General features: G+C 40.3%; 1 protein-coding gene across 2 annotated transcripts in view; it reads right to left on the bottom strand.

Moving 5' to 3' along the window:
• The window catches only part of ITPR2 (inositol 1,4,5-trisphosphate receptor type 2), a 537,798-nt gene that overhangs the window by 113,688 nt on the left and 400,428 nt on the right, over positions 1-23,682 (bottom strand). For both annotated transcript variants that reach the window (XM_053554147.1, XM_053554146.1), the window contains exon 46: positions 1,686-1,793. In XM_053554147.1, coding sequence (XP_053410122.1) covers positions 1,686-1,793 — 108 coding nt within the window. The remainder of the gene's footprint in view (positions 1-1,685; positions 1,794-23,682) is intronic.

Below are 23,682 nucleotides of genomic sequence, written 5' to 3'. Positions count from 1 at the left end.
GGCACGGTGCATCTTACAAAGGTACATGTGAAACTCAGTAAATGTAGAATGTAAATGTCTTAGCACAATAACTAAGAAAATGCCAGGAAGGCTACGTTAACCAGTGTGATGAAAATGTATCAAACGGTCTATAAAACCAGTGTATGTGCCCCATGATCGCATTAATGTACACAGCTATGATTTAATAAAAAAAAATAATAAAAAATAAAGAGTCAGCCCCTTTCTATGCTTTTTCACACCTTCTCTTTATTTACTTTTCTCTATCTGAAATCCCTATGCCTGGAAGAGAATCTTGCATTCAACCTTTAATATATTCTTCATGGCAACCTTCTCTGTGAAATCTATCCTGCAATTTCTTAGGCACAAGTAATTATTGTTTTCTCGGCATTTCCTTGGCCCTTTGCTGTTATGTTTACTACACAGAATTATCTCCTATATGTGTGAATTAGTAGACAGTTAATTCTCAGTAAATATTTACTGAATATGTGCATTTACAATTAAATCCCTCCTCACTGCTGAAAATCAATAAAACTAACTCAAACAACAGGCCGACTCATAGGTATTAACCAAACCCCTCTCCCTGGCCTGCCCACTTCTGTACCCTCTGGGCTCCTAGGTTTGTACCCTGCCCTCTGGGACCTTCCTTGGGGCCTTTGCAGCTTGAAGATCTGTATGTGTCAATTTCTCCAGCTGCTGACCTGCCGGCCTTAGGGCATTCCACACCTGATACAGTGAGAAGTATTTTTGCTGCTGGTCCAGCTCACGGGTGCTGTCAGGTCCACCTGATCAAAGCTCTGGTACTATTAATGTTTATAAATGTGAATAGGGGTTCTGTTTAGTGGCACAGAATAAAATAGTTCATTATTCCCAAGGTTTGGCAATAATAAAACAACACGGGATAGGGCTGATATATACTGAGAGTTAACAGCAGTGACGCCCATCATGTACTCTGCTGAAAACTAAGAAATACCTGCCAAAATGAATGAATGTACGAATGCAAATTAGGAGTGACAAGCATCAACTACTCTGCTCACTTCTGCCTGATTAGCTCTGCTAACTAGTGTCAAAATGATACCGTAGCTACTAAATGACAGCCAGATGGGTCTCAGAACACATAAAGATATGTCCATTTTGACTCTTGAACTGCCGCTGGTGATTAAATAAGGTCTCATTTATGGCAGTGTGAGGGGGTCAATTGCTGCATATTGAAAATGGAAACTGTTAAACCATTTCAAGGTTATGCTATTAACATAAAAGCTTTATTTGTGCCTTCCATCTTGTCTACACTTTTGAATACTGAGAGATCTTTACTTTAATGAACCTTCCATAACTTCGAAAAAGAAAACCCTACCGTAAAGAATGCCTTCTATTATAATAACCCCAAGCCATAAAACACCACTGTTCTGCAGTGATTGCTTCCAGGGCCAAAAGAAAAAAAGCAAAAAATGACTCTATTGATCACAAAAAATGTACATAGAGTGTTTTTTTTTAAAGGCAACTTTGAAAAATGTGCATCTCAATTTCTTGTAGATAACTGCTCACTCATCTTTTAGCATATATTTTTTGGTTTAAATCACTCCATTGTGTTTCATTGTTCTAAAAAAAAATTATGAAAAATGTTCTAAAGTAGAAAGTAAACGTATCTTTTCACAGTTGGTCCCTTTCAAGAAATAATAGATGGTTACCTCAATCTGTGCAGTGTGGTTGGCGTAATATGTTAAAGCTTCATCGCCTTCATCTGGATCTGATCCTGGTTTGAGCATTTGTTGCAAAAGTTTGTTGTGGCGGGCCAACTAGAGAGAAGGAAAAGGGAAAAGGTTTTAGGTCTTTTCTTCTTCTTTCTTATGGTCAAACTTTGAAATTACTTTGTCCACTTGTGTGCATCGTTTTACAGCCCTGGGTTTAATGGCAATCAGTTATATTTCAGGAAAGCATGTCTGTATCTGAAAGGCATAAATAGTGAAATCACAAGGACCAGCTATTAATATCTGTTGATTAAATTTATATCTTCCATAATGTATGACTGTATGAGGAAGAAGAAATACAGTGGTATGTAATTGATATTCCCTATTATAAATTTAAACTATACGCACATATAAAACAACTTGATCAACAGGGCAATAAATCAGTGGGCAGCAGGTAGTGAAAACAATATAAATAGTAGCTTCCTATCTGCACATAAATAGGTGTCTGTATTTCAGAAGAGTTTCTCTTATGACATCTAATCAAAGCTCTACGCTAGTAGCTTGTATGGAAGTCCTATGTTTCTGCACCTTGGTTATGTCAAAATTGGTGCTTTATGAGTAAAGATTTCAATTTTATTGGATTTGAAATTGGGCATTTAAAGAACAAAAATTTCACCATAAATTATTTTAAACTGCTGGTGGGAGAAGGGATTCTTCTCATTTGAATGTCCACGGAATTTGTTGGCTAATCCTCTCACTTTATAGATAATTAATACACATTGCCTTCAGATGTCGCTTTTATGGTTGTGATGAACAATTCCTAAAACTCCACAATGCCTTTAACCTTTTGAATATTATATTAATGTTTTGAGTTCCCTGAGGGTTCTAGTGACCAAGACTCTGCCATTTAATTCTCTTACTCCCAGCACAGAGCCCACTTTTGACTTCACGCCAGGCACTATCCTATGCACTTCAAGTATATGATCTTATTTGATCCTACCAAGAAATCCTGGGGTAGGCACTATTTTTATCCCCATCTGACAGATGAGGAAACTGAGGCCTGGGGAGTATTAGGAATTTATTTGTGATAACACAGTTAGAAAATAGTAGACCCAGAATTAAACTCAGGCAGTATGGCTCCAGAGCAAGTATTTTATCAACATTACAGGGCAATAAATATCTTCCTTTTATTCATGAGATTTTAATACAAATTCTGATTATAAAGAATAGAGATAAATTCTAAATAATAATCCAGAACCTATAAAACCAAATTAACATTATCCTTGTAAGTGATAATTTGGTCAGTCAAATATTCATTTCATTGATGCTGCTCTAAAGCAAATCACTTTTGAAACTATTATTTTAGAATTGGCTTTCAATATCATTTATAAATCACTCAAGAAAACCATTTCTTAAATTTCCATTTTATTTTTGACTAAATGTGAATTATACAGATTTTTTTGTTTGTTTTTGTTTTTGAGATAGGGTCTCACTCTGTCACCTAGGCTAGAATGCAGTGGCATTAACCATAGCCCAATGCATCCTCAAACTCCTAAGCCCAAGGAACTCTCCTTCCTTCAGCTCCCAAAGTGCTAGGATTACAGGTGTGAGCTACTGCACCCCACCAAATTATACAGATTTTAATTACAAACCATAGTCATGAAACTTGTTGTGACTTGTAGGTGTTTCTAAAAATCTAACCAAGTTTCAAAACATAAAATTATTATAACAATCAGGCATATTAGCCATGTTTTAAGAAATGGCAAGTAGACAATTCTTGAAGCTAAAACCGGCATGACTTGTTTCCAGATTGGATCTGGGGCATGAGAGAAAGAGAAGAATTAACAATGACTCCAAAATTTGACCCATGGAACAAGAAGTTTGGAAATGCCATTTACTGGGGGAAAATGCAAATGGAAGCATGTTTAGGGGTGTAAAAATCAGAGTTTTTGTTTCAAACACATGAAGCTTCAAGAAATCATCTAAAGGATGTAGGTTGTGGGGCATGTTTGTCAGGAATTGAGCACTGGAGGTTGGGGCTGGAGCTGTTCATTTGAGGGTTATCTGTACATGGCTGCTATTTAAAATCAGGTCTCCTAAAAGAGAGTGTAGACAGAAAAAAATCGTCCCACAGAACTCTAACAGAGGTTAGAAAGATGAAAGATATATGCAAAAAAGACTGAGGAAATTGGTTAAGCAGGGCAGGAACAAAATCAGTGCAATCAGGTGTCATAATGGCCAAGTGAAGAAAGATGTTCAAGATGCAGAGTGATCACCTGCATCAGATGCTGCTGAGTAAATCAAACCAAATGAAGAGCAGCACATATCATTGGTTCGGCAACTTGGGAATCACTGGTGAGCTTGTCAGCAGCAGTGGTATTCTTAGGAAACGATAGACAGCAAAGCTTGATTGTAGTGAGTTTAAACAAGAATGGGAGGAGAGGTAGAAATAACAACACTGAGTATAGGCAACCTTTTTTTTTTTTATTTGAGAGAGAGAAAGAGAGACTGTAACCCAGGCTAGTATGTCAAGTCGTCATCACAGCCCATAGCAACCTCAAACTCTTGGGCTCAAGCGATCCTCCTGTCTCAGCCTCCCAAGTACCTGGGACTACAGGTACCTTGCCACAGTGCCCAGTTAATTTTTCTATTTTTAGAAGAGACGGGCTCTCACTCAGGCTGGTCTCCAACTCCTGAGCTCAAGGGACCCACCAGCCTCAGCCTCCAGAGTGCCAGGATTAACAGGCCTGAGCCACAGCACTTGGCCAGTATTGGTAACCTTTAAGGACCATTCCTATAAGGAGAAACCAAGAAATAGAATGCTATCTAGACAAAAGCGTAGGGTATAAGAGAGATTTTCTAAACTACGGGAAATACAAACCATGTTTGTTTGATTTTGAGAGAAAGGGAACATCTGCCAGCTAGAGCAACATCTTTACTAGATTAAAATGGAATGATCTAGGACATCAGTAGAAGGGTATGTCTTAGAAACAAAGTCACTGTTGGTTGACAGCACAGAATATAGGCACAGATCCACGAGTTTGGGTAGTTGTCATACTGGGAACACAAGCGAGTTCTCTTCTTGTTACTTTTCTTTTTTCAGTGAACCAGGAAGCTGGATCAGAGAGGAGGTGCTGTATATTCGATAAAGAGAAGCTATGAAACAGTCAGCCAGGGAAAGTGAACAGACGTGGCAGCTACAGTAGGATTGCCTGGAAGCCTGCATGTCACGGGCAAAGCGAGGCCAGCAAGCTCATCTGTGTGCCGGTGTGGAGGAGGCAGAGAGTAGTAATTAATGAGATTTGCTGTTTTGTTGGGTGAGGTCAACAACACACAAAAAAGAGGCACAAGGAGATTAAGGGTTGATGCAAAAATTTAAATGGGACCATGGAATCAACCTGGGCTGGACGAAGAAGGAAGTGAGGCCACAAGGGATAATGAAAAGGTGGTAAATAAATGAATTATAGTGATTTTAGAATAAAATATGTTGGAGCTAGGGTGCTAGCAGGAAGTGCTAGTCAGACTGAGATACTTGAAATGGAACTATTAATAACTGAGGGAGTGCAGGTGCAGTGATCAGTGATAATCAGGTCCTGGGTATGCCCATGTGTCTGTCACATGCTATCACATCTCGTCCTCTACCCTGGGTCCAGACACTATCTTCTCTCACCTAGAATACTGCAATGACCTTCAAACTGGTCTCCCATGAAAATACTTTGACTTTACTGTCACTTTACAAGGCCCCAAATTGCAGTCATTATTTTAAGACACTAATAATGCTATTTTATGTGAATTAATCGAATGAACTTATACGAATAATTTTCAGTTAGTATATCTTGCTTTGGACAAACATTTTAGGGCTTCTTTCCTCATTGTAGTCTTAATGATTGTGCATTTGTCTTGTTTTATTGCAAAAGGGAGGCATTCTAAAAGGCACTTAAAAAAATAAAACACCTAAGCTTCCCTTTGCATGTTCAAAGTGTTAGAACAATATTTTCACTCACAATTACGTAAATAATCTATACATCTCTTTGGAAATTTGCATATATAATTTTTTAAATTAATAAAAGAGATTATTGCATCATTTTTTCTACCTGGGAACCTTTTATATTCTTTGTGAGAACAAGCCTTTCTTTACCAAGCAGGCTGGTTTGCTCTTCCCTGTTCCGTGTTCCGATGGCGCCCTGCAGATACCTATATAATGAAATCTCTCATACTGTTTCTTAGTAGCTATTATTTCTCTCCAGTGGGCTGTGACATCCTCAAGAAAAAGGTCTGGTCTTATTCATCTCTGTATTCTCAGAGCCCAAAACAGAACTTGGTACATAAAGCAGACTCAGTAAATATTTGTCGAATCAATGAAGAAATTGATTAATTAATGACATACATTTGTGTGTTTACGTGGGCAAGGACTCAAGTCTCAATGAAGTATCTTTCTGCTTCCTTCTCTAAAGAAGGAAGGGCAGAGAAATCTGGAAGGAAATCAGATGATGGTACAAATTCTAGTGTTTGCAGGAATAAAATATCTAGTATCTTTCTGGTTTCATAGTTATTTATGTACTCATGCTCTACTCATAATTTTTCCTGTTTCACAGTTATTTATGTACTTCTATGTACATAAATATTTACAGATTTCTGTACATGTTTATCAAATATCTTCTGATAGATTGTAAGCTATTTGGAGAAAGGAACTGGGTGCTTATAAATATTGAATGGAACCCCATAGGATAAAGCAAGGATAGCAACCCCATCATATAGGCAAAATACAAAATCATTAAGTAATATCACAGTGGTTCTGAAATGTACAAAAATGACTGGTATCAATGTAGAGCTTTCTTCGTACAAATTCACAGTTCACTAAAAGCATGATACAATCTCTCAGAGAGCAATTAACATGTGCTCATAGTTTTGTAAAGATTTTCTCCCCTACGTATGTGATCCTATGAAAGATATTCTGTACAATAACAGCATTGCCAACCAAAAACATTCCGTTGTCTCAGTTATAGCCAGTTTAGCCACATTTTGTCTACTATTCCCTGCCAGGTACCCTTTTACATGACATTAAGGAAAAACAAAAGGCCAGCAACCAAAGAAGCAATAGCAATGTGAACAACACAGTGAGACCCCCATCTCTTATAAAGTCAGTACAGCAGCGAGCGCCTGTTGTCTCACTACTTGAGGGACGCTGAGGCAGGAGGATGGCTTGAGCCCAGGAGTTTGACGTTGCAGTGAGCCATGATGACACCACTGCACTCTAGCTGGGGTGACAGAGCGAGATTTTGTCTTAAAAAACAAAACAAAACAACAACAAACCCACAAAGAAGCAATAGCACCAGTAACTATTATGTGCTTTGGAAACCCAAGGTAAAAATACTTGGTAAGTTTCTGGACGAGTATAGCACATCCATGGAGAGTTGTCACGGTAAGAAATCTAATTTAAATCCTAATTAAAAACTGAAACATAGCTAATGAAGATATTCCAGGACAACCATCTTATACATCCAACTTTACCATTGACAGAGAGTTTCACGGAGGACTTGAAATTAGCTGATGTTCCCTATACAACATCATCTAGAACAACAATCAACATTTGTAATGATGAGAGTTTGCACCTGGGCAACTGCACGGAATGTTAAAAGGGAGTAGTGTCACTGGTGGGAAACTCAGGGTCCTAGAAACACTTGCAATCCACAACACTCATTATGAACCCAACAGTAGCAACTGTTTTATACACACACATACAGTATATGCACCTATCTCCCCACTTAGCATGGAATGTCAAAAGCATTTTACCAATAAAGAACACTTACATCAGATCATTATTTCAAATGGGAAAACTGGCAAAACATCATAATATTAAAGTTTTATAATAAAACATCATCATATTAAAGTTTTACAATAAAACACAATATATTACATGGACAGATTATCAGTGGGGAAGAGATGTAGAGAATTGGTAGACAGTTAGCCTTATGAAAAAACTGGAGGTGGTGTCTCACATCCATAACCCTAGCACTCCAGGGGTCTGAGGCAGGAAGATTCCTTGAGCTCTGAAGTTCAAGACTAGCCTGAGCAAGAACGAGATCCTGTTTCTACTAAAAGTAGAAAAATTAGACAGGTATTGTGGCAGGTGCCTTTAGTCCCAGCTATTTGGGAGGCTGAGGCAGGAAGCCTGCTTGAGCCTAGGAGTTTATTGCTGCTATGAGGTAGGCTGATGCCAGGCACTCTAGCCTGGGCAAGAGAACCTGTCTCAAAAAAAAAAAAAAAAAGAAAGAAAGAAAAGAAGAAAGGTGTAGTCCCCCTAGGGAAAGACTATAAAGAAGGCCTAGAGATTCTTTCATGTTGTGTTGGAAAAAAATTCATCCACTTCATTATCAATCATGACACATTTGTAATTTAGTTAAATATTGATGTAAATACTAAAAGGAATAAAACCACGTATATATATATCTGTTCATAAAATACATAACCCCAAGTATAAACATTATACATAAACCCATATAACTTGCAGCAGGGTCTTTGAGTGACACCATGTAGTTGGTTTTTTTTTTTTTGAGACAGAGTCTCACTATGTCACCCTGGGTAGAGTGCCATGTTGTCATAGCTCACAGCAACCTCCAACTCTTGAGCTTAAGCAATTCCCTTGCCTCAGCCTCCCATAGAGCTGGGAGGACAGGCACCCACCACAACACCCAGCTATTTTTGTTGTTGTGATTGCAGTTGTCATTGTTGTTTAGCAGGCCTGGGCCAGGCTCGAACCCGTCATCTTCTGTATGTGTGGCCAGCGCCCTACTCACTGTGCTACGGGCACCGAGCTGACACCATGTCGTTTTTGAATCCAAGATTGGGGAATAAAGATGACAGATTTGGGCTTTTGATTCTCAGTGGCTTCCTTTATTAAACCACTTCACATTTTTCTTATTAGGAGGACAGATTAATATTCAGATTAATATTCATTTCAGTTTGAATCCAAGTAAGGATAAAGTAAAAAACAAAAAAAAAACCCAAGAAATTGCACTTGAATGATAATTCACAGTAATTATTCCTGGGTACTTTTTGTTGGTGGATTTTTTTGTGTGTAAGTTCTAGTTTTATAATTTGGTACAATGACAACATAGCAGTGGGCTTTCCCAACATCCCGAAGTGAGGTGGAGCCTAGAGTCAGAATAACATACAAAGATCATGTTTATCATCGCACAATGCTTTCTTACTAAAAATACTATTCCTATCAGCAGAAGAGGAGAGAAACTAAGGTTTTTTGCCTACCCTGATGTGTAAAATATGGAAACTCTCGGTTTTAAAAACCTCTATTTTTCTCTGATTTTGTGATCCTGTTACGTGCAAAGCCCAGTTCTAGCTACCATGCATTACAGAGATAAGCACACTTATTTTCTTCTTTTAAGCAAGACACTTTCTAATTGAAAGGATTAAAACAATGATGGAAATGTAATTAACATTGAGGGGAGAGATGGCAGATTACAAGAAGTCACGTGTCATTTGGTGGCACTAGGGAAGGAATTTCGTAAGAAATACACCTGACAAAGGTTTTAAGGTTTCAAAGAATGGATAATAAAGTGAAAAGGAAGTAAAAAAGGAAGAAGAAAGAATGGCATGAGGACGTAGTTCCAAGTCACGGAGGACAGGATGTGAGAAGCAGGGCTGGGCACAGAATCTGCAGCCACACTCAGTGCCTGTGTGACAAGTTCAGATAAAAAACACTGTTGTGGGCTGAACTGTATCCAAACGAAACCAAACAGATACAGTGCATGTGTACTGAAAGCTGTATGTTCCAAAGTTAACCCCTGCTACCTATGAATGTGGTCCTTCTCAGAATTAGGGTCTCTGCAGATGCAATAAAATTAAATGAGTTCATACTGGTTTAGGGTAGGCCCTAATCCAATGCCTAGTGTCCTTATAAAAAGAGGGAAATACGGACACCAACAGACACCAGGAGAAGGCCACGTAATCGCAGGAGAGACTGGAGTGAAGTAAACCAAAGATGCCAAGAATTGCTGGAGAACACCAGCATCTAGGAGGAGGCCAGGAAGGGTCCTGCCCCAGAGCCTTCACAGAGAGCATGGCCCTAGTGACCCCCTGATTTAGTCAGGACTTTCACCCTCCAGAACTGCCAGACAATCAATGCCTGTTGGCTGAGCTACCAAGTAGAAATTTGTTACGGCAGCCCTAGGAAGGATCTTTTCTCTTCACTGTGGCAAGATAAACTAAGATTCTCTTAACCATGCTTTCCCTTCTATCAGAAAAGAAATTTAGGGATCAGAGAGGATTCATTTGGGAATAGTGCCATCTGTCCATAGCTAGTCTTAGTACTGTGAGGTTCCAAAGAAGAAATAACAGTTCTTCCAGAATATTGATGCCTACATTATTATTGTTAGGAGTAGGGTCAAAGTCATTTATAAAGAAGAAAAGGCTTTCTCACATGAGACTGAACCATGTGGTCTCAGCAAGGAAATATTCACTGCAGCAGGTGGAGTTTACACTTAGACACTCTAGGCAGTAACGGGTGTCAGGCACGCCTACAGACAGGAGCTCTTCCCCTCTGCCTGCCAGCGGACTCTGGGCAGCAGGAAACCTCCAGTGACATTCGGCATTAAGTCTGAGGCTAGACAGTCCACAACACACGCAAAGGGCAGTAAGCAAGGATGTTTCTCAAGGAGGAAAGTAGTTTCCCCACGAAGAGGGATGAGCACATCAGAGAGTAGAGGGAGGTGGGGAAAGTTGGGAGAGAAAAAGGGAGAGGAGTATTCTAGGTGTACTGCAGGAAGACAGGAAAGCTCGGATTCCCCATGAAAGAGCATCATGGAAGGGATTGCTTGGAAAAGCAACAAATCTCTCTCTTTCTGAACAAGTTCATTCTTGTCCCTTTTTTTGCTTTCCTCCAGGCACCCTTCTTCCCTAGTAAAGCACAGCTGTCTCTATTGTCTTGAGCAGATTCTGGATTGTAACTGGAATGGAAAAAGAAAGAAACGATGTTCATTTGTTCGAACTTTCAAAGTAGGCTCTTGAGAATCCAGAGAAAGCCTCAAAGAAAGCATGGCTAGGAGGAAAATGTGGTCGTAGAGGGGAAAGAGAGCAGAGGGGTGATCATTCTGAGGGATACGGTTCTCAGGAACTCCTGAGCACATTGAAAAGAAGATTTGTGGACCACCAGACCAAGGAACGACAGACCCAAGGAAGGTATAAGATCTTGAGACAGCTTTCTACACAGACACACACACGAGAGAGAGAGAGAGAGAGAGAGAAATGAAGGACCTGGTCGCTTCCTTCCCCAGGCAGGATTGAAGGAGGGACCCTGGAGTGCCAGTATCACTCACTATAGCATCTTTACTCAAGGAGTTTAAGAAAACATAAGCTTCATCCAATATCTAAAATAAATCTACTATGGTTCTAACAAAACAGTTATTTCCATTACAATGGTAACGAAACTAAGATACAACTAGGTGCAGAATAACAAGAAATTTGCCAGATTTAAAGGATAAAACAACTCTTGCTTTTCACATGATCTAGACTCTTATTCATTAGGGCCTACCTTAAATGATAAAAATAAAATCAATAAAAGATCTTTACATATTAAATAAATGGCTTATGTAAACAGTCAGATACCCTCAATAACAATAAATTTACTGAATACACTTGGGACTGGGAGCAGACATGTAGACTACATTCTATTTCATTTTTTGAAAACTGGTTATTTATTCACTCACAGCTTCTCATTTCTGAGCTCGGTTTGCTCTTTGAAAAGATTCCCACACTGCTACAGTCTGAGTGGGTCCCCAGAACTCACGCATTGGAAATTTGGTCACTGTTTTGGCAGTGTTGGGAGGTGGGCCCCTTGAGAGGTGATTAGGTTGTTAAGAAAAATTATTACACTCACAAGGGACTGGGTTAATTCTCAGGAGACAGGGAGGGTTTTAGCTCTCCAGGCACAGGATTAGTTTCATTGACAGCAGGTTGTTATAAAGCAAGGCCTCCCTAGCACAGGCCTCTCTTTCCTTCCCTTCTACACCACATCCTTCCTGGCCCAAGCAGAGGCAGTCAGCCAATCTTGGAATTCCCTGACTCCAGAGAAGCCTCTTTTCTTTATCAAAAACAGAAAGCAAACATTTTTAACAAAATGGTCAAAATTACTTTAATCTGATTAAAGTAAAAAGTTAGTTTATAAGGTTTATATAATTATACATAGTAATAGTTTATAAAAATAGTTCCTGGGCGGCTCCTGTGGCTCAGTCGGTAAGGCGCCGGCCCCATATACCGAGGGTGGCGGGTTCAAACCCGGCCCCGGCTGAACTGCAACCAGAAAATAGCCGGGCGTTGTGGCGGGCGCCTGTAGTCCCAGCTACTCAGGAGGCTGAGGCAGGAGAATCGCTTAAGCCCAGGAGTTGGAGGTTGCTGTGAGCTGTATGATGCCATGGCACTCTACCAAAGGCCATAAAGTGAAACTCTGTCTCTACAAAAAAAAATAGTTCCTAAGTTTATGGTCATGAAATGAGATGAAAAAAATTGTTTTCCAAAAATAAACTTTTCAAAAAAATTAAAAAAAAAAACAAACTTTTCCTCTACAATTATTTAAGATAAACTTATTCTTTACTTCCATTTACTTCTGTTACTTCACTTCAGAAGCTACTGAAGATTTCACCAAGACTTTACCACTTTAAGGAAAAATATTGCACTTTTTCATTTTTTTATGCAAAATTTAATGAAGTATAATGATTCATTGCTTCTGATATCAATGTAAGATATCAGAATGTATCAATGTACATTGATATTTTCTGAATGATTAAAAGCATGTGGAAATAAATAGTATGTCTGTAGGTCATTTTATCTGAAAGCAGTATTTCATAAAAATCTCCTAAATTAATCATTCATACAGTGTCTTATTTAAAAGAAGTAAAATATTTGAGTAAGAAAGCAAGAAGAAAACCTAATTCTACGTATTAAGTAGGGTTATCCAATCTACAGATAAACAACAATAAGAAAAATAAGGTAGTGAGTGATTACTGGAAAACCCCCAAATGATGTACACTTGGAGTTCCTGCTTTTGTTTACAGAATTGATGAAAGAGAGACATCTCTCAGGGCTGATTTCTTTTTGTTCTAACTAAAGGCAAGTCTGAAATTTCTGAATCTCACCATTCCCACACAGGATGTAATGCATTTTCTATAGCTCTAGAGATGAGAGGATACTCTTTCTTGAGTTGCTTCTTTAAGCATCCAGGAATAAGTGTGTTGACTACTTCCATTCATGTCCACACTCACGGGAGTTTTCAAATACGGTCAGGAAGTACTAGCAGCACACAGGACCTTTCTCCACAATAATTCAGATGACAATGAGAGTGTGAAGTAGTCTCCATCTGATTAGTGTGTCCCCTACCTAGAACACAAGTCCCAGATGGACAGGGACTTTTGGTTTGTTCTTATGCATCTAGGACAATGTCTGGCACAGAATGGTTGCTTAATAAATATTTGTTAGATAGATGGATGGATTGCACAGAATTTTTTTTTTTTTGCTTGCTTATTCGTTAAACTTTTAATGGTAATTTTTAATTTTTCAAAAGAAATGATTTTTAGAAAACATGAATTGTGTTACTATGTAGTTGTTAAGGATGTTTTAATTCCTGTTTCTTGGATACACTAGTCATTTATTTATAAGGGTAAAGAAAATGGGAATGATAGCATTGCTTACCTCCTAAAAGCATTCTGATTATTTCACTGCTCCTAGTGATTCATTCCTCCCTCCCCAACCCTCCCAGGCAAGCACCAGGTGGTGACGAAAGCCATCTTTTTGAGGCTTTGGACTATATTAAAATATTTCTTGTGGTTGAATGGGAAACTTAGAGAACTACTGCTCTCAAAGTCATGGCTGTAGCGAATGGGCTCATTTCCTGTACCGAGGGGCTATTTCTGGCTCTGCCACTGACCTTTCATGGCAACACGTTCAAGTGACTTGACCTTTTCATGTTTAATTTACCTTGCTGTGAAATAACAATAATGTCTACAATGATATATCAAAGAAAATTACCGCAGGATCTGTGCTCCCAATGCTCCTTAAGTTCCTGATCAGATGAGACTGAGCAAAGAGCACAGTATTACTAGTCTACTCTTCTCTGTGATAACCCTAATCTACTAGGAGTGAGTCAATTGCTTCTCTATTGCTCATAGTCTTGACAAAGCCACTTTAAAGGGGGTTAATTAAAGGCTTGAAATTATAATGATGAGTTCCACAACAGTTCTTACATTGCCAGTGTGCTCAGGAATCCAATCTGAAGTGCACAAATCAGCCAGCTGTAAAATCGGGGGTGGAATATGGGGAGGTGAGAAGAAGCTCTCCAAGACAATTTTCAGGAACTTTAAGCTCAATTGCTTGAAAGCATTTCAACTTCAGGTTTCTCCGGCTTTCTATTTCTGAGTTACATCAGACTGAGAAATAGCATGCCATTGCTGTCTCTGTGTTTAACTGTCTATTCAACAGCTGCTTTAAAAAAAAGGTCAGCTTTTGTCAGACAGAAAAGTTCTTAAAAGTGAGAAAACTGCTGCTCAAATGAACTTCTGCATTTCCAAGGCAAACCTAATAAGGGGGGAAATGAGGTGGCAAGGTGAATTTCCTCTCTAAGTAAGGATTCAGATCAGTTGAATTAAACTGAAAAGAGGGAAAGAATTTTAAACAAGAGTTAGTAGTATTTTGTTACTAGTTACTAGTTCATTTGGTAACATCCAATACCCTTTCAACATTATCTAGTCATTCAGAGGTTACATGACCCTGGCTACCAATGATAAGAGAAAGGGAAGGCATGCAAAAACAAGATAGGAAGTGAGGAGAGAAAATTTAGAGACAAACTCATCTAGAAAAACTTATCCTTCATTCGAAAAAATATACACAGATAGCTGTCTTTTTACAAGATATTTAAGGATAAAGGTACTGAACAGCATATAGACATATGACAAAGTCATTGCCTGTATTAGAAGAGTCTTTGATATTATATAATGAGGTCACGAATTCTCTATGAATGAAACATCACTGTCAAATCCACAAAGCACTTTGCATGTAATATTAACCTCACATAAAAGTCCACTTCTCCCAATCCGATACAAAAGAAAAATTCTCCTTATAACTTAAATCATCACAAGCTAAATCCAATTATTAATATGTGCCTCATATGTTTTTCTAAAATATTTAATCAACCTCTGTCTGGTGTGTGCCAAGTCAGGCTCTAGGCATCAGGGATTTATGATGGTGGACAAAGCAGGCAAAAGCTCTTGCGGTGGTGGAGCTGGCTTCTGTGGGTGAGGGAGACATAAACAAACCAATACACGGTCTATCAAACGTGGAAGTGCTGAGTAGAGAATGAAGAGAGGAGGGAGCAGTGAGCCCTGGGATGGAGGTTGTCTTAAGACACAAAGCAGGATTAGAATTCCTGCCTCCAAAGTACAGCCACGGGACCAGGGTGGCTTGAGCAGAGTAAATCAGGAGGCAAGTGGTTGGAGAGATGGGTGGAGAAGGTGGAGGGACCAGGTCATACTGGGAGGCCTTCGAAGCCAATGCAAGATTTAGCTTCAGCTGAGGAACTGGAAGTATTAGCAGGTGTTGAGCAGAAAGGTGACATCACCTGTGCTAACCTGTGGTTAGCGTCACTGGCTGTGGACAGATCCCTTCTACCCTACCTGTTAACGAAACAACCACGGGCAAATCATTTATTTTCTCCAAGTTCCACTTTCTTCTTCTGAGAGTGAGGCTCCTAAGAGTACTTTATTAACATTTACCTCAGAGAGTTATCGCGATGTTTAAATGAGACACTGGATACAAAGTAAGTACATTCTTGGAAAATATGAACTGAAAGGACAGAAAAAGCAATGGCCACCAGGAGCATGCTCAGCACGGGTCTCGGGAGCCCTGCGCACCACGGCATGCTGTTGGCCAGAAGCTCCCGCAGTGCTCAGGGAGGAGGTAGACAGGATCAGCTGGCGTTTTAGAATAATCACTTTGACTTCCCTGTGGAGAGCGGATTGAAAAGGGACTAAGTGGAGACAAAGAGACAGCAGGCTGCTGCATTGTCCAGGCACGAAATGAGGATAGAAGCAGGAGACAGCCAGCACTCAGAGCAGAGAGGGGCATTCCAAGGGTGGAACCACGCTCGGGCTGTCTGGGGTAGAGCCGGCAGAAAACGGTTTGGGAGTCACGGCACTCATGGAGGAAGGGAGCTCTGAGTGATTTCAGGAAGTGTGCATGATGATTCCGCACAGCAGCACACCACTCAGGTCCACAGAACACCACCAGGGCCCCCTGGAGAAGCCAGGAAAAGGCCTGGCTGCCCGTCGCCACCTGCACCCGAAGCATTGGTATTTTCTTGATATGTGTTTAAATTATTACCTTGGAAGACTTCTCCCTCAGTTCGTGTCAATCAACAAGTAGGAGTGATCAGCCATAAAAACAAGGTAAATACAGACCACCTCTAGAATCAATATAATAAAGGCTGATGGAGAGGAACGTTCTCAAGGAAAACCTGCCCAAAGAAATGGTTTTCTGTTAAAACTACAAAGACACGACTTTGTGTTTTCCTTTTGGAGCTTATTTGTGAGCCCTTTTGTAGCCTCCACTTAGAATCTGAACACTGCAGCTGTCTCCGTTGGAGCACTTCCCTGCCCTAATGAGCATCAGGCCGATATCCTCTCCTCCCAGCCAGGGCAATCTGAGAGTGAAGGCCTCACCGCTGCTCCGAGCCCACTGACATTTAATTAGCGCAGTTGCTGGGATCCCGGTGTGCCTGTCCAGATGTGAACCAGAAAGCACCACACAGGGTGGGCACAAGGCAAATCCCTAGTCTGGAAGAGACAGATCTGCTCCTGCAAATGGGACCTTCTGAGTATTTCCTGTGTGCTCTTTATGGGCACCGTGCTGAGCTAACTCTGCTGAGCTCAGAGGAAAGCAAATCAATGTATGAAGAGCCTCAGGAAATCTTGGAAGGGTAGACATTTTAAACAACACACACACTCTCTCCACACTTCTTCTGAGGAGCAATTGCAATCTATTTAGGGTATGAAGTTGCTCAGAGTGACAGCAAGACTGCATGTTGTAACGACACCGTGTTTATCTCATTCTCCGCTCCTCTCCAGGCTGCAGAAGTGGTATTTCACATTCATCCTGCTTAAGATAGGGATCGGAAGAGGACTGTCTGGCCCACCTGATTTGAATCTGCTTCTCTAGTGCTAACCAGCATTTTGCAGTGCATCTGCTTTTCAGGTAGCGAATGTCACAGCCTCCTCTGTTCACTGTGTGACCCCACACTCAACCAGGACTGCCAGTGACTTGCTAAGTGCCAGAGCTGGGGCTGTGTTTACAGCTGCACCTTGTTGACTGAGTTTAGGGCCACTTCTTTTGGGAGTCTCTCCCCTTTGCTTTTATATCCCATTCCCTCACCCAACCTATTCTGTGGGTGTCTTGTCAACCTCCTTTCCTTTAAAGTTGGATATTACTCAAGGTTCCATTCTCGATCTTTTACTCCTCTTATTCCAATTGCTTTTCCCGAGAAATCTCATCTACATCCATGATTTCAAATAGCATCAAGACACCAATGTCTCTGCCCACCTGTGTTCCAAACCTTCCTCTCCTTCCTAATAATCAACCACATACAGTCAACTGTCTATTGTACACCTCCAAGCCAACGTCCCACCAGCTCCATAGACACCGAAGGTCTAGCACCAAGCCACTTCTCTCTCCACTCCATCTCCAAGACTCCTCCGTCTCCAGTACTGCCATCGGCCCACCCATCAACACTATTCCTGGGAGCTATCTAAGACTTTCACATTATTTTCATACTCGTTAAGCCATTTGGAATCATTAAATCAGCTAAGACAAAGTGATACTTGGACTTAGGAAAAGGCAAAAGTGATGGCTTCCCATTGCTGCTGGAATAAAGGCCAAAACTCTCAGCAAGATATGCATGTCCTCCTGATCTGCCCCTCCCTACACGCTCGGCCTCATCTCTGGCCTCTCCCTTTCTGTGCCCTCGCCGTTCTGGTCATCTCTTCTTGTTTGGTCAGTACAGACCATACATATAAAACAGAGAAGGGCTCCAGATCCTCACTCTGCCCTATGGAGCCAATGCATATATGCCCAGGGAGGAGAAAGTTATGAGCATTTGTCTGTTTTGGTATAAGCCATTTCCCTGTCCATAAATAGCAGAGATTAATTTCTTTAATTTCTGAGAGGGGGTTAACAAGAAGGAAATAAGCAACAATCAGTTTAGATTGCTACAAAAAGGGTGAAAGCAAAAAAGGAGAAGGAAGGGCAGGAAACGAGAAGCAGCCTTCTCTGGGTCAGGTGATCAGGCTCAAGACAATGAGGGAAGGAAGCTGAGAGGACAAAGGTCTGGAATAGTTTTTTTTGGAAACTGTGGTCTGCAGACAACTTGAATAAGAATATCAGGGCTAGATGGTAGTAAGTGGTTTGGGGTAGGGCCAAAGTGTCTGTAACTGGGGTCCAGGATCTGACGCACACGATGATTTGAGACCCACTGCTTCAGACCACAAGTTTAATACATAGTGTTTCCCAAGCTGTGTATGGGATGGAAGTAGAAAACCACCCTTACCCCCAGCTAGGGTTCTTTAGTTTCCCCTCTGACACAGACCCCCGGATCTGTCTCATTCCAATTACATCTGCCTTCCCTCCCCCTCTTCTGCTTCTGTTGGTCTTGATTCATTGGCACTCCTGATTCAAACTTGATTCATTCATATTCTCAATCTAATGAATGATCACAAGCCTGCCCTGTCAACTGGCCAGTCAATTCTCATTTATGATAAGCCTTCGACTGTCTGTAGAGTGCGTCCCTCACAGAACCACTGCAGTGGAGGAAAGAACTTCCATTAGGGTCAGGCTTAGGGTCTAGCACGGCCTTCTTCATCCTGTTAGAAACTGCATGGGTGTGTCCCCCTGTGTGTATGGGGTGTGTTACACTCATACACAAAGTGGATTAAACATTATAAATATGGACATAAAAAATGTTTTAAAAGTAAATAACCCATCAGTTCTTACAAAGATATTTTAAATGTGGGACACAGGAATCTTTCTGACTATGACAAATATAAAAATTGTCTACACCAATGTTTGGCAAAATACATAAAGCTCATGGGTGAAATCTGGTCTGCCAACCATTTTTAAAAATAAAGTTTTATTTGAACACAGCAAGGCTCTTTTGCTCACATGTATCTATGGCTGTTTTTGGCAGAGCTGAGTATTTGCAACAGAAACAGTATGACCTGAAAAGCCTACAATATTTACCATATGGCGCTTCACAAACCCCTGACAAAGTAACACAAACTCATAAACAGCATAAAGATGCAATTCTAGAAGGTATACTTTGAAGTTACCAATTTTTTATCTCTAAAATAGATCTTATTTCATTGATAACATAAATCCTGATGAGGGACTTTCCAGAATTTTCCCCTACTATATAATTTCAGATAATCACTTGGTTGTGGCTTAATGGGGACTTTTTTGGTCTAACTGAGGATAATTATTGCCTTTTAGGAGGACTGATTTTTTTTTTTTTTAAGCACAACAGTTTATCTTCTGATATTATTTTGTCCCAGTGGTCTGCCACTTTACTGTGCCCCTGTAGGTAATTCTGAGACTCAAAATGCACCAACAGCCACAAAACCCAAAGGCTGAGCAATCTTGCTACATGGTTCTCGTGGCCAGCACTTCAGGAAGAGCTATTTTCATACATTACTTTACTATTCTAGTATTAGGTCTACTGACTAAGAGTATTATTTGGATCCCTCTATCCAGGCATTCCAAACTATCTCATGGTCCCTCAATGTGTCTTCAGGATACAGTGCCAGTTAGTGTTAAACTCTCTTATGTTCAAGCTGGAAAAACAAGCTAATCAATAAGATACCTGCAAACACACACAGAAACATGTATATCCAGAATATGACTTCATGCTTTCACATAAGTGTTAGTATATCAGCTTATGTGTTTATTAATTATGTTTTCTCAGGGGCTCATTTACAATTGATTTATCTTTAAAGACTTGCTTAATAACATCAGGGTATAAATTAGTAAATGAATAAAGTATGGTCATTAAACAATCCTTTTAAGACTTTCAATAATGCTTTTGGTTTGGTGAATATTTTCTAAAGCAGACTTGGGTGCTATTTGTCCTTGCGTTACTTTGTTCTGCATTTCCCAAAATCATTAATGTCTTATTCATTTCATGGCAATGTAAGGAAGACCTAAGAACTCTTTAAGAAATGATTTAGCAGCAATATGTGCTATGTTACCTTTCAATAAATATTTCTATGAATTACTTTGAGGTACTCGAAGTCCTCTGCAGCCTGCTAAGACTTGGTCCTCTGTAGCTACTTCTCACAGGTGCACCATACTGCTCCTCCCTCCCTGTAAGGACCCAGACAACCTAACTTACACATACACAGCATGTGAATACAGTCCTGCCGCTGAGCATTTTCCCTATGATGGAAAGCCTTCCTCTTCCTCTTCTTTCTCTGCTTATCTCATTTTTTTTTTTTAATTTATTGTTGGGGATTCATTGAGGGTACGAGAAGCCAGGTTACACTGATTGCCTTTGTTAGGTAAAGTCCCTCTTACAATCATGTCTTGCCCCCAAAAGGTGTGGCACACATCAAGACCCCACCCCCTCCCTCCTTCCCTGTCGCTGCTCTTCCTTTCCCCACCTCCTCTCTCCTTCTTTCTCTCTCTGCTCTCCCCTTCCCCCACCCCCATCGTGTCATTATCATTAATTGTCCTCGAATCAAAATTGTTATCTCATTTTTTTTAAGAGTCAGGGTCTTGCTCTGTGGCCCAGGCTAGAGTGCAGTGGTGTCATCTTAGCTGGCTGCAACCTATCAGATATCCTCCCACCTCAACCCCACAACAGCTGGAACTACAGGTGCATGCCACTGAGCCTGGTTAATATTTTTTTTTTTTTTTGTAGAGACAGTGTCTTGCTACATTGCCTAGGGTGGTCTTAAACACCTGGCCTCAAGTGATCCTCCTGCCTCAGCTTCCCAAAGTACTAGGATTGCACAAATGAGCTAGACCCAGACCACTTACCTCAGTCGTATCAATCCATAAGATTATCTAAAATGTAAGCCCTTCCACAAAGCATTATACAGTAGCTCCAGCTAATATTACCCTACTTCCTTTCTAATGATCTACAGCACCCAAGACACTCACTCAATCAACCAAAAGTATTTATTGTACCAAACACAGTCCTATGTATTGGGTGACATTTATGAATAAAATGGAGTTTGGAGCCTAAAAGAGGAGGCAAACAAGTAAACAGACCAGAAAAATTCAGTGATAAATATTCTACCACTGCAGTCAGCACAGTGTGAGATGGGAATATACCCATCACACAGAGGGTGTTGGGAGAGGCATCAAACCAGACCTGCGGCATGGTAATGTTAAAAGAGCTCAGGTTCTGGAATCTGAGTGTCTGGTTTTGTGTCTAAGTGGTACAGATGGTGAAAAAATCATGAGTTCCATTATGGATATGGTTAAGTGTGAGGTGCCTAAAGAGATGTCCAAATGCAGATCTTGAGCAAACAGTTGGAGGTACAAGTCTGGTGTTCAGAAGAGAGACCCCCACCGAAGATACAAATTTGGAATTTTTCATGGTACAGCTGATGTTTACAGTCACACGACAGAATGAGCCGATCTCGGGAGTGACCGTTGATTAAGACAAGACACTACAACACTCTGACTAGAACGCTGGTAACAGAAGCAAGAGAGAGAACTAGAAACCAGGGAAGGAAAACAAAAAGACCCAGAGAGTGTGCTGTGTGTAAACTACACGCAGAAGCAATTTCAGGGAAAAGAGACTCGCCAATTGTGTCAAATGTCAGTAACTCAGTCAAGTAAACTGTGGAATGAGGACGACTCTTAAGATTTATCAAGGTTTATCAAGGTGGTAGTGACTGGTGGCGTGGCCTCATCAAGAGCTGTAATGGTGGCATGGTGAGAACAAGACCCTGGAAAAAGCAGGTTACAGAGAGAACAGGAAGAGAGGAATTGGAAATGGAAACCATGTGCCATCTTTAGAGATGTTTTGCTATAAAAGGAAGCAGAGTTATGGGCCACTGGGCTGGAGGTTTTTTAAAGAAGCAGATTTGCATGCTTCAATGCTGAGTGAATGACCCAGTGACGGAGGGTAGAGAGAAGTCGATCTCTCTCTGTGTTCCCCTGCCCCTCTCTGGTTCATTCTCTCCCCACTCCCCTTTCTGGCTCTTCCCCACTTCTTTACCCAAGCACTTGCAATGTGAAAGGTACACCCCATGAGGACAGAGGCTCTGTCTCATGCATTCCCTACTCAGCACTCAATTGATGTCTATAGAACATCCATCCATCCATAGGGCAGCAGTTCTCAACCTTCCTAATGCTGCGATGTATTTTCATTGTTACAAAGGGTTTGCAACCCACAGGTTGAGAACCACTGCCATAGAGGAACAAAAAATCTGCCTCAAAGAGGAGACATCTGACAAGCATATAAGCTCACTGAGGGGAGAGATTTGGGTCTGTCTCCTTACTCTTTTATCCCAGCACTGAGAACAGTGGTTTTTCACATGCCTGGACACTTAGAATAAGTCTATTTTCTGCAGTTTAATATGATACTCTCTTGATGATATAAAGAAGGTTTTTCCATTTGAGTTCGCATATTGGAAAGGTCCTACCTTATAAAAGTCCTTCTATGAAGTGAACTTAGTATCTCTTTTCACAATGACTGTTGGATGAAACACACTTCAAAATGAATTATATTCATTCTCGATTGTACCTCAGAAGGTTTGATCATTACCCCTGAGAACTGAAAAACAGCTACATCCATTTTTTTATCTGGTGTATTCTGCAAAACTCTTTTAGAAATCATAGTCTAGGGCGGCGCCTGTGGCTCGAAGGAGTAGGGTGCCAGCCCCATATACCAGAGGTGGCAGGTTCAAACCCAGCCCTGGCCAAAAAAACTGCAAAAACAAACAAACAAACAAACAAACATATATATATATATATAAAGAAATCATAGTCTATTGTGTTGTACTATGCCCTTGTATAAATTCCTTTTAGAATTAAATGCTAGTAAAAAGTTGGGCATTAATGAATAATATAGTTATTAATTATATTCTTGGTTCCCAAGAAGCTCAGAGCTACCACTGACTGATAAACAGTAAGAATATTAGCTAAGACCCTTAGCATACTTAGAACCCCTTTCCTTTCCAATAATATACCCTAACAGTCTAATTATACATGTGCATTTCTTGTTATTCCTTAAATTCCTCTTGCAAGTAGACAAGGTGTAAATTAATAGACATGTATCGGTTGATTAGTTATTCCATTGCATTATTTAGAATATAATCTAATCCAGTTAAAGAGCCATCATGTCTCGCTACCTCTGTGTTCATATATGTTTCGGGAAGTTTACTTTGCAAAGACAGCTAACGGAAACCCATCATATTTCATAGATGAGAAAGCTGAAGACAGAGAAGCTGAGTGGCATAAATAGTTCATATAGAACATACAGGGTGCAAGAATGAATAGTAGCTGAGCTGTTTGCACGATATTCCAACATTCTAGCCAACGTATGAGTGCGCTACAAGCGCCTCTGTGAGTGGAAACCTCCAGCTGTGTTTTCTGCTTTCTGTACTATGAGCAATAACAAAGATGAAGTAATTGCAAGTTAGTTAAAACTCTTCAAAGATATTAGAGATGGAAGTTATGTATCCAATTACAAACCCTTCCTTCTGCTTCTACAAATGAAGTAAATGAAGCAATGCTGATTACTACATGTTAGCATGAGAAAACAGAAGCCGCAAAGAGGTGTACAGCAAAATCTCTAAGGAAAACATTGTAAGTAGTCTGAGTGATCTATACATTTCACATGATTTCAGTATAAATTAAAGTTTAGCTATTTAGAGTAATTTATATGCATATCCCTTAAAACGAATCTAGTTCAAGCAATTATAGTTATGAAACATGA

This window comes from Nycticebus coucang, chromosome 12, assembly GCF_027406575.1.
Source record: "Nycticebus coucang isolate mNycCou1 chromosome 12, mNycCou1.pri, whole genome shotgun sequence".
Classification (NCBI taxonomy): domain Eukaryota; kingdom Metazoa; phylum Chordata; class Mammalia; order Primates; family Lorisidae; genus Nycticebus; species Nycticebus coucang.
This window is presented reverse-complemented; position numbering and strand designations above follow the sequence as displayed.